General features: G+C 37.6%; 1 protein-coding gene across 1 annotated transcript in view; it reads right to left on the bottom strand.

Annotated features, from left to right (window-relative positions):
* LOC146141262 (uncharacterized) overlaps positions 1-19,086 on the bottom strand; it is a 76,254-nt gene that overhangs the window by 1,058 nt on the left and 56,110 nt on the right. The window contains exons 7-20 of the mRNA XM_083392239.1: positions 10,806-11,045; positions 10,015-10,493; positions 9,221-9,428; positions 8,125-8,235; positions 6,717-6,850; positions 5,985-6,195; positions 5,567-5,645; positions 5,018-5,116; positions 4,438-4,611; positions 3,906-3,996; positions 3,569-3,641; positions 2,279-2,555; positions 1,513-1,712; positions 983-1,150 (exon numbers count right to left, since the gene is read on the bottom strand). Coding sequence (XP_083248365.1) covers positions 983-1,150; positions 1,513-1,712; positions 2,279-2,555; positions 3,569-3,641; positions 3,906-3,996; positions 4,438-4,611; positions 5,018-5,116; positions 5,567-5,645; positions 5,985-6,195; positions 6,717-6,850; positions 8,125-8,235; positions 9,221-9,428; positions 10,015-10,493; positions 10,806-11,045 — 2,544 coding nt within the window. The remainder of the gene's footprint in view (positions 1-982; positions 1,151-1,512; positions 1,713-2,278; positions 2,556-3,568; positions 3,642-3,905; positions 3,997-4,437; positions 4,612-5,017; positions 5,117-5,566; positions 5,646-5,984; positions 6,196-6,716; positions 6,851-8,124; positions 8,236-9,220; positions 9,429-10,014; positions 10,494-10,805; positions 11,046-19,086) is intronic.

Here is a 19,086-nt window from a genome sequence, read left to right as displayed (position 1 = left end):
AGCAAAGATGTAACAAAGTGTGTTCGAGCATAGCAGAGGTATTCAACTATTTCAACACAAACTCCTAAATAAACACGTGGATCAGGATCGGCAAGGAATTTTAAGGATGACGTAATAAATTGACGTCATAAACAAGCAGATCTAAGAAACCTGCTGTTTTACTCAAACTAATGAAAACTAAAATTAAGTCTAAATATATTTTAGGAGGAAGTACTGTTTAGTTTTGAGAAATGTAATCCATTTTAGAAATCACACACCAAACTTTCAATTAGGCCTTCAAAAACCCCTTAAAAGCCGCCCAAGACCCCTAAGAGAGTGACCCCTGGATTAAGGGAAATCGCTTTTTTCAAAGTCACTTCAACGAAACGGAATTATTTTGCTGTTTATTCTGTTCAAAAATAGACTTAAAATTATAATTTCACCACATTTTTAAACTGTTAAGTTAACCGATGACTATCAGTATATAAAACTTGGACACCCTTAAACATAAAGCATTAAACATTCCTCTTTGAAAATCACGAAATTTCTGCTTGAGGAAGAAATGCCCCAGTGTACATCTTTGCAAGTTTTAAGAGATCACGTTACAAAGTTACGTCATCACAGGGTGTCTAAAACTAGTGCCTTAAACCTGACTTATCGCTCGATGTAATGCACAAATATGTAACTAAAATATTAGTTCAAACACATTAAAGTAGTTTGCAGGATAGCCTGGCAAAAAAGGGACATGACTTGGTAAAAAAATAACGCGTGCCAACATAAAATATATTACCGGATCGCCGTCCATGACAGTTCCGGCTAACTTTCACGTTTTTAAGCATACCTTTAAGTCAGTCTTCAGTTACGCAAAAATCCCTTTTCAAACCCTTTTTAACGTTGCGGTAAGATAAATATTGGTATTTATTAGACATGTTATGCGTTACCACAACTAGCCACCTCCTTTTTTAATTCTTTTTTCTGTATATTTTTCTCAACCAACCCTTACCTTATTGTACTCTTTTGCGCTGATCGGTTGCAGAAATACTTCCCCTTCTACTTCATCAGTTTCCATCACGTTTGTTGGTTTGAAGTGGAGAGCTGCGATGTGGCACGCGATCTCAAGGACCAGGGATCGAACCTCATCGGTGACACAAACCTCAAGTGGTGTTTTACCCTGCAATGATACGAGTGTTTTAGTGAAACAATAAAAACATAAAATGTACCACTGCACTGTGCACGGATCTATAAAAGCTTGAATATGAATTGCAAAGCCAAAAAGGTCGAGTAGGTTAACATCGTCTTGATTAGGACGTTTCGATACGAACTTGTATCTTCATCGGTAAATGTGAGTGAAATATGGCCGAACATCGAACATCATCTATCAAAGGTGGAGCCCGAGGTGTTTAAGAAGCAAATTAAATTTGTGCAGCTACAATAACGTTATAGCAAGAATTTATCAAGAAATTCAAGGTCGCATGTGAGAGTAAAAAAAACACTCAACAACCCATACGTGTTCAAGCAAATGACGTCACAAACCTGTGTGTCCACGACATAAAGGAGTTCCACGCCTCCCTTCTCCATCAGCAATCGTGCGATTTCTATGTGGCCATTGTTGAGGGCGTCGTGTAGCGCTGTGGTGCCCTCTTCTGGGCAGGCGAGCAGATCGATGGCCAGTGTGGGGGTGTTTGCCCCCTCAGCCTGTGGTGAACCCTCAGGTGCTGCCATGGGGGAAGTACCTTGGGAAGTACAAGTGGGTGGTTATGGCGACATCTACCGGTGGATAAATGTGCATTAAAAAGACCGCTAGGTGGCCATGATAAGTATTGATTTTAGAACTTTTCGGTTAATGTGTTAAGCTACTGATCCATATTTAAATAAACTCCTTGAAATGTCGAAACGTGTTGTATACAGGTATATAGGTAAGTTTATGTCCAGGTTAACGTTAAAATTAGAAGAACAAGGCGAGCGAATGACTGCCAGATGATCCACGGGCACAAGCTTAACGGTAAAAACACATCAATAAGGAACTAAAAGCACAGCGCCTTTCTTGAATATTTAACTGATAAAAGGAAGAAAAAAAGTTACACCACAAAGTTAGAAAAGTAATAAAGGAAATATACCCAAGTTGAATAATAAGATAAGTTTTATTTTTTATTTTCTGTCTTTTTCTTTCCCCCTTTTTTTTCTTGCAAAACATTGCAAAATGACGTCACACTTACTCACAGGACGCGCCATACATTACGCAATGGTTATGACGTCACGCCAATCTAAAAGTATAAAATTAAAATAACAAACAACAAACCTTTATCGCCACCAGGTGTCGCTTTAGCTGCTAGAGGGAGCTTCAAAAGCGCTCTCGCGCACTCCAAGTGGCCGTGGTTACAGGCCTCATGCAGGGGAGTCCATCCGGCGTGGTCGGGAACGTTTGGTTCCACCCCAGGCACCCCCAGGAGTTGGGCCACACGTCCAGGTTGCCCCAACATGCAGGCCCGGTGAAGCGGGGTTTCCCCTTTTGCGTTGCGTTTGTTTACGTTTGAATTTGTGAGTTTGGAGACGGAAGTCGGATGAGAGGAGGGAGACTGCGTGGAAAGGGAGGATTAATAGGGTTAAGGGTAAGGTGGGATTCGAACCAGCGACCTTCGAAAAACAGTGGGTTGTCTTAACAACAAACAAAGAATTTACAGAGGCCTAAAATGTCATTTGGTTGCGAAACTTTTCTACATTTTTTTGGTACTTTTTACGGCTATCCTGCGACCCACAACGACGTAACGGTAGAAATAAGAAAATAACTCGCGGCCCACAGTTTGCCGACCATTAAATAAAAGCAATAATCCTACGATCCTTGTATTCTTGTATTTTCTGAATTTTCATAAATTATAATGTTGAGTCTCAGTAATATCAATAGTAGCTCTAGTACAGGGATGGCGAACCACTGTCCCGCGGGTCACAAAGTGACCCACCACAGATTTTTAATGACCCACTTTGTTTTACGCGACGAAAAAAGTTGCCGACCACCGCTTTAAGGGAAATCAAGGGTTCACAGAAAAAATTCCTGCAGAACCCTGGTTAAACCAATAAACCATGCTGGAAAGCTTTCTGCTGAACTCCTGTAATCCCATAAAAAATGCTGCAGCATTTGTTAACTGCTTCTTAATATTTGTGGGAATCCGAATTTGGAAATCAGTCAAAAACCTTACAAAGAGTAACTAACGGTTTAGATGTAGCAGAACAGTACATAATAACTCAATGGTCTAAACGGGGGAAGAATTTACATCAAAATCTACGAGAAGCTAGCAAAAAGTGATACACAGCGTTAAATAAAGTGAGAGATTCAGAGAAAGCTCAATCGGGATCTACGATCAGAAAGTTGTTTTATTGTCTTTCAATTTGTTTTCTGTTATTTATTTTACTCTCAACCATCCACATACACAAGTATTTTTCTGATATTGCGATCAACAGTAGCTCTAGTAGCTTACAAATTTGCTATTCTTAGCTCTACCTTCTGGTTTTAAGTAATCAGGTCGAGCGCTTCGTCGATTTTGATTAATAAGGTTTTGAAGCATGTTTTATGAAAGTTTTGTGTGATATTTACCTCTTTGCTATTTTCTTTGTCAGATGAGCCACCCTGCTGGTCCGGATTGGTATTGTCTGGTGACCTTTCTACCCTGTAAATTGAAATTTTTTTAAGTAGCATTTATGCAAAGAGTTACTGTACAGATACAATACGCAAATTGTGCTTTTAAATGTTAATGAACATAAAAATGAACAGTTCGAATTTTAACAAAATCCGTAAAAAAATTAAAAAACTTAGGCCTTTTCTATAAATTTGGGCCCCGCTTTTTATATTGAAGAACAACAAACCGTTTTGTAACGGTATTTTTTTTTTCATGTTTTTTTCGAAATTTTAATTGTATCATTAAGAAACTTACATGTTGGGAGACCAATCTTTTGCGATGGAGTCTGGTGCGATTGGTAAAAGACGGAAGTAGCCGTTCACAATCACATGAAGCGAAGTTTCGCCTGCCGAACAAAATTTTACAGTGATTTGCATAAAAATGAAGAGTTTTTTTTAACTAAAAAACTTATCATTAAGTGAAGATAATACAAGTTTGCATTCAATCAAGCTAAAAAATCATTTTTTTAACCATTTTCTGGCGTGTCTAGGTAATTTTTGACAGAAGTCAGTCGTAATCAAACTTTAGAGAATGTAATAATATTTTTTATAAAGTTAAAAACAATCTTTAAAAAAGCAAAAAAATAATTAGAATGTTTTACACAGAAAAATAAACTGTTTTTTAGCAATTATTACGCTTCATTCACACTGTACAATCCACCCGCTACTGACCCCTGGTGTGTAACTGTTTGGATAGATTCGCATAACGTCCTACTTTACCCTGTAGTCCACTACACAGAAAAAATCGATTTTTTGCCATTATTGAGATAGATTCACCGGATACTAACCCCTGATGTCCGCTCGCACCAAATCCGACTTGCACGTATTCCGCAAGAGGGCGCTAGCGACTCGGATCGTGAGAAAATTCGGAAAACCGACAAAAAGACGACGTAGAGTCACGTGGTCCGCGTCACGAAACGCCTCGACCAATCCCATCACAGTGACGTCACTTGAACCTGAACCTGGTCAATATATCGAGTATCATAACGGGGGAATACCGCACTGTGTAGTTTTAAATTTTTAAACCTTTTAATTTCGCTTTTTTTAATTTTAGATATGATTTTGCAGTTCATAAATACTGTATTGGCCTGATATGTTCGATTTAAATGAACTTAAAATTTTAAACAAATGTAATGTCAAATTGGTTTTGCCATTTATAGTTCAAAGATAGCATCTTAAAACCATGGTCAAATACTTTATAAAAATATAAGGTAATACCCAGTTATAAATTATGGAGCAAGCAACCCTATAAACTATTAGTTAATTTCAAAACGAACAAGAATTCAAACTATCAAAATGCCGATATCAAAAACAGTAATTTGATGATCGCTCTGTGAGACGCTTTTTAATGACAACTGGATAGCTTACAGTTTATTGTCGCCATGGCAACCACGATCCTCGTGAAGCATGACGTCACTTCTCGGGTGACGTCATCGCATGATAATAGATTTTCGCTTGAATTGTCATCTGCAACAAAAGGCAGTAATAAAGTGAGATATGGTGATAAAAATTGGTCATGGAAAGATATAAAAATCAATTTTTTTTATTTGCCACTTCTTTGCAATTAATTTTGATTAGATTTAAGTATTTTAAAACTCGTGTTTTACAATATTATTCTCACAAGTAATGCTCGTTAAATGTCACTTTAATCAGATCGTCATTTATTTTGCATCGTTCTGAAGAATTTTAATTGTTTTTTGAAGGTCTATGCCTAAACCTAACATTTTTGGCAAAAAACGTGAAAAAAATGTTTTTTTTATTCTGATTAAGTCCGACGAAAACGATGTTTTACTCAATGCATAAAACGTATTTTATTTGTGAATCATATAATACTCAAATGCTTTCTTGAACGTTTCACAAAATATTTGACAAACCGATTTCATCGAGTAACAAGTGAAACCTAATATATTCACTTACCTTTGTCCGGGTTTTCCCCCAAAGAACTTTCGTCCAATATTTCTTCCTCTAAAAATTCTTCGTCGCTTTCAGAATTGCTCTGAAAACAAGTAGTTTACAAAAATTGAATTTTTTAAGATCAAATACCTCAAATAGATACAATTTTAATGCATTTGGAAAAGGTTATGTTTGTAAATCCTGTCATCGTTTATGAAAAATAACTTCGGTATTAAGAAAATCAAACAATTGAACCCACAAAACTTCCTAATTTCAAAATTTTTTCACTCAATTTATTTTTTAGTTCATTTTAGTTCATGGTATTAAAAAATCAGTATTTAAAAAAAATCTCATTTTTTAATCCGGTGTAAAAAACGCATTAACCGAATTTTGAATTATTACAAAAGTAAATTACATATGGTTAGAACACTTTTACAATTACCTGCTGTGACGTCATAGCGGCAACTTTTTCCACCATATTGCGATAATGTTTGAAAAGTCGCTTGGTGGCGCTGTTGAGCGCACATTTGCTGCTTCTCGGCCAGAAAGTGTGACGTAACAATCGGTCGTTTTGTTCCAGAACAATGGTGAGGAAAGAAAGGAGATTGAATGTGCGGTATTGCCGCTGGGGGGCGCTACAGTCGCACGCTCCTCTGTGAAGAAAAATATAATGTAATCTATTTATAAGCGGACGGTCGACACGGTATAAAACTGCCGATGGCTTTCATAACACGTCAGCAGCTCACCCCTAGTGTGTTAAACCAGCAAATTTTCACCCGGTGTTGCATGGAACATCAAAATAATAAATTCCTTGCGGAAGATCTAAAGATCTTTCACAGAACTAAAGTGTCTTGCGGAACAACGATTGAAAATCACTGTTTAATATTATTCCCATACTGGTGAATTGCTATCAAAAGCAAAAGTTGGTCAATGGCACCGAAATATTGTCATACACACAACATGTCTACATTTGTGTCAGGTATTGATCGAATTATGAAAAAAAATGCAAAAAAACGAAAAATGCACGAATTTAATGAACTATTTATAATACGACTCACGAAAGAGAACCTCTCAAATTAAAACAAATTAAATTGACACAGACGGGAATAAAAACATTTGTATAAATTGCGAAAGAGAACTTCTTTTCTTAAAAACTATTTATAAAAGTACTCACGAAAGCACCGTGGATAGTAAGCTCCACTCATTGGATTCTTTCTTGAACTGATTCCATATTAGGTTCGGCTCATGACGTTTCGCTCCAGCCGCCGTAAGGAAGGTCGATTGGTGTGATGACGTCATCCCTATCGCCTGGTGACGTAACAAGTTGAAAGTGGAAAGTCAAAGGTACTTGTGAGTTGACGCAAATGACTGTTTGTTTTAGCAGAAGATTTGTATCTACACCTCAAGGGATGCGATTATTCATAGTTAGGACAGGGATCGCAACTTTTTAGCTAAGGGAGCCATGAAACCCGAATATTTTTTGTTGTATTTCCACGAGAGCCATATAATACCTTTTGAACATCTAGTTATAGTTTGGAAAAAATCATAAATTGAACAGGGCGCCAGGCCTGCTTCATAACCAAAGCATATATTTTTTAATTGTTTATAACAAGGGCCGGGAATCTTGTATTTTGTATTTCACGAGAGCCATATAATATTTTTTCAACATCTAAGTTGACAATTTTTTTAATTTAAATAAGGCGGTTTATAGAAACAACAGGACAAATTGAGCGCGAAAATTTGACCAAGTTTAAAAAACTTTGTTTACGGAGCTACATGGAACGCACAGGTTGTTTTGTTACTGCCGACCGTAGTGAAGCTGATGTGTAGTATTCTTGTGGAAAAGGTTTTCGCTTTATACAACGTACAGATTAAGTTCAACTGTAAGTTGTTTTCAAGGAGGCTAATTTTTAATTAGAATTGTAAGCAAGCTCTTGCCTATTCTTAAGAGTTCAGTTACAGTTTATTTGGATCGCAGAAATCAATGCCTTGCATAGTGGCACGAAAATTAACTTTTAATTGCGTTTGTTGAAGTGCTTTCAAACAGGAACGGATATTTTTCAGCCATAAGTCTCACAAAAGGCGCAGACAGCTTTAGTGAGATATCACGTTGCTTTGGTCAAAGTCAACAGAAACTTCGCGAAGTGGCTGCGTGTTGTTTTAGAAGCAACTCAAAACCCTTTTCATCTCGCGGAATACAGACTCACTCAATCGCACAGTGGTTTTCTTTTTTTTTATCCCATGGACCCTTTAACAGCTATTCTAAACTCAATTCTCCCCAAAGAAAAACAATAAATTTGTCATTATACGATAGCGGGTTTACTATAACCCCCTTTTCGCTTTTAAGGTGCCATTTTAGGAGGAAATAACATTAGAGATGTGATTTTCAACCGGTGTTCCGTGAAACTTTTTTTACCCCCAAAATGTGTTTTTTTAGTCAAATCCCCCCTTAAGAAAAAATCCACCCCGGTTGAGAACCTCTGCAACAACACATTCCTCACAAACTGCGACAACAAACAACTTGAAACTCGAGACCAATTTTCAAGATTCGTTCAACAAAAGGGGCGGTGACGTCAGCATACCTTACTGTATACGTCATCGTGACGTATGTGGGGCGAGTTTGGGGGGTGGAGGGCCAGTGTGGCGACGAGGAACTTGAAAGCGCTGTCGGCCTCAAGTTGATTCGAAGATTCCTGGAAAAAGAGAAGTTTATTTTGACAACGTTAAGTGAATGTGATTTGACGTAAGCTGATACACTTTCGAATGTAAGAAATCTCCTGCAGACAATAAAATGTAAAAGGAAAATACTTGCTTTCGCACCAGATACTATTCAAACTGTTTATAAAAACAGGTATAAAACATAAAATCACAAAATTGTTTGTTAAAAATATTTTAAGAAATGATTTTGTTTAATACCTGTTTACAGTTTAAACATGTTCATGAATAATATCAAAGCCCATACAGCAGTAGGCAACATTTTGAACTAGAAATGTTTAAGAATTCCTTTTATTCCAATCGATACCCGATATTTCGACCGAAAAGTATCGCGAACCGATACGATACTAAATGACGTCATTACTGTGTTTAAACAAGCAAAATGATGTAATTTAAATATTTTATTTTTTCCAGGTTTGTAGCACAAAGTTTGCTTAAGCGTTTAGAAGTCTAGTTACCACCAGTTGTTAAACTACTTTTTTATTTTTTTCTTAAGGTAGAAATTGATATGTTGAATCGCAAATCATGGCTGGGATTGCCTGTATTGAGTTGTTATCGCAACGGGACCGATGCTACCATTGGGCATCGGGTATCGGCTCCTTAATAATAATATAGGACATCTTTATTTTGACCGTCCTACCTATACTTCTGTATGGGCTTTGATATTCATTCTACGTCTAACTACAACCTCCAGCCATTATCTTAAGACTTATTCTAAACGTTCAAAATGCTTCCTACTTCTGTATGGGCTTTAATATTCATCCTACGATAAATACAATGATCGTTATTATAATTAATTCAAAACGTTCACAAATTGCTGCCTAATTCTGTATGGGCTTTGATGTCAAACTACAGCCTCCAGCCATTATGCTCCAACGTTGTTACAGTCGTTAATCCAAGTTAAAAAACAGCCAAACAAACAAACTATCAACAAAAGGAGCAACATTTCCTCCCGCTCCTCACCAGGATGAGTTTGTTTATGACGACATAGAGGAGTTGAGGAGGAGGGTAGGAGCGGAGTGAGAGGAGTTTGGAGCAGATGAAGAGCAAGGAGCGAGGATGATCGGCGAACTTCTCCAGCATCGACATCTCAACGCTGCCGAACACGCGACGCTCCTCAGCCTTTGTGACGTCATCTGCGATTGTCTCTGTGGGTGACGTCACAGTGGACCTGGAGATTTCATGACGTAAGAAGTTGGGCGGTGGTTTTAGATGCTTATTTACTCAGTTGCATTTAATTTGAGTTTAAAAGTTGTATATTTTTGGTCAATAAAGGTTTGTCAGTATTTTCTAAAAAAAAATTTTCCAACAAATAATACCCTTACGTTTCCACAAATACAAAAACCAGTTTTAAAAAAATAAAATAAATAAAATAAATAATCAAAGTTTTGTTAAGAAGTTTATAATGAAGGGAACTGTAACCAAAATGTTTTAAATGAACATCAAAACTTGTTCATTTTAACCTATAATTATGGTTTTGCCAGTGGATAGCTATCCTGCAACTAACCACTTGTTTAATAAAATAATACGAATTTACCGTCGCGAACAAAATCCAAGAGTAGTAAATACTTGACTTATGTTTGGAAACCAGTGCCCGATATTTTGCACAAGTATCGCCGATCCGATCCGATACCAAATGACGTCAACATTATGTGCGGATCGCAAATCAAAAGAAAAACTCATGAATTCCAACCGAAATGCATGTTTTCACGGTGCGTAGATTTAAGAAACGTTTATCACGAAGAAATAAATCTTACATTTTCTTAAGGAAATCCTCTATCTCTTTCTTCTGATCTTTTATCACTTGCGGGATCTGGATGTCCTCCAAAAACTCCAGGTGGACATAATGCGCGTCCTCCTCAAAGATACCTGCATCCTCCTTAACATCCTCCCAAACGATCTTCTCACAGTTGGGTGACGTCATTGCGACGTCATCGCGAGAGTGTGACGTCATGATTTCCTCCTGCGTGTCCGAGTCGGAGTCGAGGGACTCGCAAGGGATGAGGATGGGAAGATGCGATTCCTCCTGATAAAGAGGAGGTTTATCTCTGATGGGAAGATGTAATTCCTCCTGATGAAGAGGAAGTGACTCCTGGATGGGAATATGTGATTTCTCCTGGAGAGGTTGATCCTGGATGGGAGTGAAGATGTCCCGACTTCCCCGGCTTTCCTGGTCGCTGGGATCCTCCGGAAAAGATGATTTTTGTCCCGATGATCCGGATGCGGGGAAGATGAGCTGAAATAAAGTCTGTGGTTTAGTTTGGAACTTTTTTTTTAGGGGAATGAAAGATAAGTTTCATAATGCCGCTATTCTACATTTGCGCTTTACGTCACAATTCCTTTGTTCCACACCTGCTGTTTACGTCACAATGCGTGTATTCTACTTGGAAAGTTTTACGTCATAATGTGGCCATTCTACAATTGTTCTACATCTGCTGGTTACGTCACAATGTCTGTTATATAACTATATTGTCACTATTCAATGAAACATGCACACACATATGCGTGTATATTGTTACGTATTATTAATTTAAACTTAAACTCTTGCCTGTTTATCCTGTGATGGTTCTTCCTTCATTCTTTGCTGACTGAAGACGAAACCTTCTTCCTTCGGATGTTGATCCTCTCCTCCGGGATGCAAGGAAGATGTGGGATCAGTGGTGAGCTTCCGAAGTGATGTTGGACTCAGAAGATCGTCGCATTTGCTCAGTTTCACGAAACAGCTAGAATTAAGGGTGAGTTGTTGGGAGGAGAAGATGGAACAATGGGATGCGGCTGGTGGAGGGTCCTGGAACAAAGGGAGCAATGTTTAGCAACAATAAATGGGTGCCTTTAGGGAAACATATGTAGTTCTGAAAAAATCTAAAATAAGATATTGAAAAACGTTATACTAAATATCTATTCAAGGTCGTTATACAAACGTTATGACTTGGTAAATAACAATTTTAAAACGTTTACTACAAATCTTCACAAATTCCACCTACTCCTGTCTTTCTTCTACGTCCAACCACAAACATAATGACGTCATAATGCCTGTTGTTCTAATGGAACGCAATGCTTTTTTCTTATTGGGTTGATAGATTTTAAACTTTTAATCCATCAACCGTGAATAAAACACGTTATTATTGGAAAGTTTTTTTTTTCTGACCTGTTTTCTTTTCGGCTATGAGAACAACTATGACGCCAAGAATTCCACAGTCACTTAATATCGGTTAATGTGTCCGATAATATCGGATCGGAACCGATACCTTATGCCGAGTGTAAGTATCGCTACTCGTCCGACTGTAGGGTGGCATCGATGCAGAGCAAATAAAAAGCATCTTTGTTCTTTAAATTTAAATTAGGTGGGGAAAACTGGCAAGGTCGGGCCGTTTACGTCGTGTCTTGCCGAACCATCGAAAATTAAAGTTCTGACAACTTTTAAAGGCGTTTCTTCGCTTTGCGCGAATTCATAACATATTTGTAATATATAGCATTTGTATAAGTGTTCTTGAGGTTGCTACTACGACGCTTACTTCTTTATCACGTTTAGATGCAGCATTATGATGTAACATTTTGACGTGTCGTAACTCTGTGACATAATCTTTGAAAACGTTTCTTGAATTCTTCTTTTCACTGATTGCGCATAGACCCATGTTGATAAAATTTTCAAGTTTTGTGAACATTTTTTTGTAAAACTTATAACTATATAAATATAGTTTACAGGGAGCGTGTTTCAGACTTAATTTGTAGCCAGACATCAAACGTTCATTTCCAAACCCGTGGTCGTTGGGCAAACAGATAGCGATAGGTTTATTGCAAATCCCTTGTCGAAGTGGTGGCGTTGATATGTGCTGAGCAGAACCCTGTGTATAGCTTCAGTGTAACCTCCCATAGGACAAGCTGTGGTTGTGTTGAGCCGACTCAAAGCTTGTTTACAAGAGTGGAGCCAGACATGTTGTAATGTAAGGCGTGTGCTGGTGGATTAAGGCTGGAAACCTAATGAGGGTGGAGAATGGCCAGATTATGTGGCCGGATATTATTGAAAAGCTCATTTTTGGGACCGTTATAGGCTAAAGTTTGAATCTGAGCTTTAAAACCTGAATAGAGATGCACAAATTTGTTCGGTACTAGGGTCGTATCGATGCTGATCGCATTCCAGCCATGTTCTGCTATAAAACCTACAATTTTCTACATTCAAATGCAAATTTCCAAGAAAAGGATACAATTCAAAAAGTAAATAAATGCGCTTCCTAGCGCAAAAGCAAATTTCGGCCTAATATCTTGAAAATCATTACCATTGCACTTCGCAATTTCACCAATTTTGCTGGTTTCGTCATAGAAGTGACGTCATTTGGGATCGGATCGCGATATTTTTTTTAAAATATCGGGTATCGGAAGAAAATGTCAAGTATCGGACATCTCTAGTCCTGGTGTATCTCCTTAAAATAACATGAGCGTTTAAGCATGACTTATGGTTGCTTGTGGTTAAACCTGGCACGGACACAAGGCCTTTGTACGAATGCATGAAGCGGAACTTCAATAAACAAGGAGGATTTGGCGCATTTTCGCTTCCTATGAATCACGCTATTGAAGCATGTTTTTGTGAAATTTGTTTACTGGTTCAGAGAACAGCCGTATTTTTGAAGCATAATTTTGGTTTGCAAAAAAAAGGTTTTAGTAGGACGTAGTACGAATATCAAAGCCCATACAGAAGTAGGAAAACACTTTGAACGTTTCTAATTAATTTTAAGATAATGACTGGAGGTTGTAGTTAGGCGACGAATGAATATTAAAGCCCATTGAGAAGAAGGCAGTATACGAACGTTTTGAATAACTCTATAAGAATGGGCTTTGATATTTATTCCACGTCTAACTACAACCTCCAGTCATTATCTTAAAATTTAATTGAAACGTTCACAAAATGCAAACATTTTCTCTTTGATATTCGTACTAAGCCGTCTTTTTTGTTGCTCGAAATTTGCGATAAATAACGAAGTTGAGCGGTTTTATGACGACTTTGTTCACTGATCAAATGGTAAAAAAGCACAAAGCGTAGTTTAAAGTTAGTTTATAGGAGTTGTGTGAAAACTGGTCTCTTTGGAGAACCAATTATTCTGTGAAAACTCGGCGAGAAAACAGTTTTCACGAGGGTTTTTCTATTCTAGATAAAGCAACGCAAATTGGCCATAAAACGGAACAAAAACATGGCCAGTTATAAGGTGCCGGCCTTTAACGGCCACAAAGAGCGGCCTGTTAAGATGAAAGGTTCTCACGGCTTGGGTGGTCTAATACACAAGAGACCACTTTAGACGGCCAGGGCCACTTTAAAACGTGCCTGGCTCCCTTTTTAAGTCTGAATACACTTGTATTTTAGGGGACATTGGATGGTTCAAAACATCTTCAATCAACAGATTTATTCTATTCTCACCGAATGAAACGAATTCAATGTCAAATAATTATCAATCAATCGTATTTATTTTGGATGTAAAGTTAATAGAAAATGCATTTAGAGATTGTTTTTGTTTTGTGTAACTTACAAAAATACCACGATAAAACAGGCAGTTATTTTGTGAAGCGTTTTTTTACTGATTTTAGGTTCATTTTAGTGCTATTAAGGTCACATTAGTAGTACTTGGGAGCTGGTCTAGAATCCTACCAACTTTTTTACCAAGTTGCCCAAATTGAAATTACAAGTGAGAAATAAATATGTGATATTATATATCATAATGATACTTGACCCACCCAAACCTAAATGCTAACCCGCACCCTAACCAAAATAATGTCAGAAATGGAAACCCCGGTGAAAATGTGACAGGATTCTAGACCAGCGCCGTAATAGGGTCATGTTTAGTGTCCTTACAGTACTTTTAGTGACCTTGGGATATTTTTTATTGGTTGAAGGGTTAAGGTTTGGTTGTAGGTTGTAGGGTTAAGGTTTGGTTGTAGGTTGTAGGGTTAAGGTTTGGTTGTATAGCGTACAGAAGGGAGCCGGCTTATTGCATATTGGCCATGAATGCGGGCCAGTTGCTTTCATGTGTGTATTGCTAGACTCCCAAGACGACCCAGACCACAAATGCACGACGGACCCGAATAAGGTCGGCCAATGCAGAACCACATGCTGCAGTCGTGATAGATATCAAATAACTTGTTGGTTGAGATAGAAGCATGCAGTAGATTGTAAGTAGGAGAATAACGAAGGTTGTGTGGCAATGATTGGGAGTTATTGTGTTTCTTTTTTGTGTTTGTACCTGAGTATTAACCCTGGTTTTGCTCAAGTATTGGCTGTGCTTAGGAATTTTGATTGCTTTGTGTGTTTTGTTGTGAATATTGATTATAATTGGTTTTCTAACAGTTTATCGAGTGGCGTTTAAATGTGAAGGCAAATCAATAGCAGTATATATAAACTGTTGTTGCCAGGCATAACATTAATCAAAAAACTCTCTAGTAATTTTATATTTTTTCAACGTTTCTGCAACCTATTCAAGTCGCCTTCTTCAAAGTGAATGACACCGAAATCTCAGAGCACACAAATTATTGATTAAATAGCTATAATTGGTGTTAAAGGTGTTTAGATCCGCTACTTTCTCCCTTAAAACCAAGCCGTCTGCGTAACTGCAGCAGATAAAGACTTCTAAAACAAAGAAAAGATGAATAAGCCTAAAAAAACAAAGGGACAATGGCAAACTAAATGTGTAAAAACAAGATATTTATTCTCCCTCAAAAATCCCGTAAATGATGACAATTACTTCAAATAGAACCAAATATTCTTTAACACTTTTCTGTCTTAATCAAAGTCATTTATAAGTTCTTTACGAGGAATATGTTTCGCCACAAAATGAGGAATCATTAGTCTCTAGAAACAAACAACAAATGCCAAGCAAGGAGCACTAATATTTGCGCTGCAGCCCGCAAGGGGAGTTTAATACACGGGGGTGGTATCGTGCTTATTTTGCGATTTCACAGAAATAGCATTTCTCCAGGCAATATATTTACCGACTACATAATCCCACGAGATTGCACAGAACAGCCTAACAAGTCCGTCATATTCCAAACATAGAAGCCATTTCAGACAACAACAGAATTAGAACCTTTTAGAAAGGCTGAAAAGAACGTGTCTTATCAAGAAGAGGAAGGTTTGCAAACACACACTATCGCCGCCTGTCTCGACACAATGCCAAGTGTGACGTCATTTACACGTGCCAAGCGAGTTATCGTGCAGTGTGACGCAACAAGTGGCACTGTGACGTAGATAGAGCATTGAGCCTGCGATTCCTGGGGTGAGGAAAGAGCTCTTAATGTCTGTGGATTTTTCACTGGCACCCCGGGATTTCGGCAGATGGCGTTAAATCTGCGCATATGGAGACCACAGCGGACTTGAATTGCGTTCAGGCGGCGAGAAATGAGAAATTCTTCATCGAATTTCAAGCTTGGCGGTTTGTCTGACGCGATAATGCCTTCATTGTGGCGTTGACTGTGACACAATAATGGAATATAAGAGCATAAATATGAAAAGCAGCGGTGAAAATTGTCATTTCGAATTGGATTTTAAAGTGGGATGACTAAGTAGACTGTAGAATTTTGTGAACGTTTGGGATAAATCTTAAGATAATGGCTGGAGGTTGTAGTTAAAAGTAGAAGGAATTTTAATGCCAATACAAGATAATGGCCGATAATGCTAACTTCTTCTGTATGAGATGTTTTTTTCATTCTACGTCTACGTCTAACAACAACCTCCAGCCATTATGCTCAGTATTTGTAAGAATGGACTCTTTGAGAAACTTGTAGGAAAATGCCAGCGAACATCTTGATAAAATTTGCAGTTTAAAATGCGGCGTGTTGCCAGAATGCTACAGAACAGACGCCCGATTGTTAAGGCGGATGGAACGAAGCACTTAATCCACAATTTACTCAACGTGGAACCTGAGAGCATCAATTAAGTCAGGTGCAAAGATGTAATTACGAAGCGCTTGAACCGCAGTTATGGACAAGACTCCCTCCGATGTTCCCCGATGAATAGAAGAGTTGTTGTGTTGCAAGTTTGCAAAAAAAGGCGATTTGAAATTGTTTTTTAAGGTGCAATATGTTCAGATTGCAGGAATAGTGAAATGAGGTACTTACTTGTTGTTGGTTGGTTGTAAGCGTACAAGCCGTACATACACGATGCGGATTGTTTTTTTTTAAGTTATTTTAGTTAAGGTTAATTTTAAGTGCATTTCGATCACATGCTAAATAGGTGAGTGTAGAAAACACTAAAAAAGTATAAGGTTTTATATAGAGACAGCTGGGAATATGGTTTCCTAATATATAAAAAGTGTCAAGTATCAGATTGTAAAATAAGACAATTCTAAAGTGTATTCAGCAACATTTAATTGAGATGTTAAATTTTGTGTTTCGTGGTATTAGCTTATGGTGTTGTCCTGTAAAGCTAAGGGCTTGTTTGCCGAAAGTCATGTTATCTCCTGGAATGCTTTAAAATCGCATTTAACCACGTTCCTATGATGATTGAAAAAATGCGTAAAATCAAGGTTTTTCATGTAGTTGAGATACGATTTTACGTGATCTAGAATGAGCCTTTAATACTTGCAAATATTGTAAAATTTGTCATTTAAATTTGCATTAGAATCAAGTATACACCAGAAAAAAAATAAAAAGGCGCTATTGTGTGTTTTTTAACTCTTTGCCCAGAAAAAACGGTGGTGCGTAAGCTTGTCAACATTGTTTAACATTGCAACCACAATTTAAGCTTATAATAAAGACAAATGCGACCAAACCCATAAATCGATTAGACAAGTTTACCGCCCTTCACAACATGCAATGATATACCAAGCGAAAGCATTATACGGGTGGTTAACCCCACAGGTATTTTAACGTGCGTCATTATAAGGTTTGCATTCTTGGCGTTTCAAAAAGAAGCCTCTTCTTTTTTTAAAAGCGGTTCTTTTTATATTTTTAACGTTTAAAAGTTGCTGCTCTAAGTTCTAGGTGCATGGTTTAAGGGGATTTTAATGCAGGTTTGAAGTAGCGTAGTTTTGCGTTGCTAGCAAACACCAAAGTTATTAAGTGAAAAGAAAGTAAGAATATCAAAGCCCATACAGAGCAATGTATCATTGGGAACGTTTCGAATAACTCTTTATTCATATTTAACATATTCATATGCTTTCTACTTCTGTATGGGCTTTGATATTCTTACTACGTCTTGCTACAACCTCCAACCATTACGAAAATCGCTAGTAAAATAACAGGTGCGGTCAGTGATGTATATGACTCAAGCCCTTGACCTGAATTAAGTACACTTAAGTCACTGTTTTTAAATGACCTGACTACTACTAATGTTATTTCAAAATGACTTAACTGGGACCTAAGTCGATTTCAAAATGACCTGTTTACAACACTGGGTGCTGTAGGTTCGTGCGTGTTGTGTTTCTTAGTTTTTGCCCAAATAACCTGGTTGAAAGGAATTAAGGCGGCGGTCCTCAAACTTTTTTTGCTTTAAAAATGTTTGTTAGAATTGCGTCGCAGTCAATTTTTATTTATTTATTTATTCATATTTTGTATCACATAATCATAATTAATCGATTCAATTTTTTGCAACAGTAACTTTGAATGCATATGCCAGGAGATAAAAATGTGGATGTATTATATACCGCAGTTCAGTTTAATTACAAAACGGAATAATTATGTGTAGCCCTTTGAAAATTGAAACGACGCAAAAATCTTTATATTAAACAATCTTAAATATGGACAAAATGGTTCAATATAGGTTTGGTTTAGCAGCCAGCGTCAAAAAGGGCTTAACTTGTCAGTTTTATTACGATCTCTGGCCTCTTACATTATTCAGTGTCGGATTTTTTTAACATTTCTCACCAAAGCGAGTAAGTGGGTAACTGAGTATGAATAACGACGTATAAACATATAGTATTGACCATAACGCATTAGGCTTCCTGGTGTGGACTTAATACAGCGTCGCTTATCGTGTTTGCTGCTCGTTAAAGAAAGCCAAGGTACTACAAAGTTAAAAGTACAGTGACCTTTTGGCGCGCGATGTTTAGCTCCAAATCGGAAACTGTAAAGGTTTGATATAAATAAACTCGCTTCCGTTAACTCGATTCAAGGCGCAAGTTACATGAGACAAGATAAGTCGTCGCAAAGGTGTCCCAGAGGCTACAGCGGCCGATATTTAATAAGCGGCCATCTTCCACCATTCAAGTCTCTCCAAGTTGTTTCAGTATTTTGACCTGAAGTGCGAATTTCCGCCTCGATTGTCGAGCGACTGTGACTTCACAAGGCCCTAAGGTGACGTTTAAATGGCGAGTGGAAGGATATAACGCAGAACGCGCGAAGCCTCCCATTGAAGAGCTTCAGATGCGCCAGGTCAAACCGACTTGAATGGAGTTTGCGAATTCGGTGCAAAGCTAAATTAGGTCGTTTAGACAGGTTGGCTAAATGCCGACGTTTTGATGACATTTTAGAAGAAAGCTTCCAAAATTATGGTTTGCAAAGCTCTTTTAATTTATTTACGTTTTTTCTCAGATATTATACGTTTTTTCTCAGATATTTGAAAAGGTTTGAATTTAGTTCAACGTATTTTAATTTTGCTTTTAATGGGAAACAGCAAAGGTAGATTTCAACCTAATTAAGCCGATACCGAAGAGAGCTCAGAAGGAAAGTTTTAGTGAAATTAATTAGATCTTCAAGTGAATTGTTATGATCAGTGGTTCAAGCGCAACTTTATGTTGTCACTTAATGTCAGGTGGTTAATCAAAGTAGCAGTTATAATTGTCTAATTAGAGGTTTGACCCAAACAACAGGTGGTATCAGGCGACATCACTGTGGATTTTTAAGAAATT

The sequence above is a fragment of the Ascidiella aspersa genome, chromosome 6, assembly GCF_963924565.1.
Source record: "Ascidiella aspersa chromosome 6, kaAscAspe10.2, whole genome shotgun sequence".
NCBI classification, from domain to species: domain Eukaryota; kingdom Metazoa; phylum Chordata; class Ascidiacea; order Phlebobranchia; family Ascidiidae; genus Ascidiella; species Ascidiella aspersa.
The sequence above is the reverse complement of the archived record's forward strand: the minus strand, read 5'-3'. Positions and strand labels throughout refer to the sequence as shown.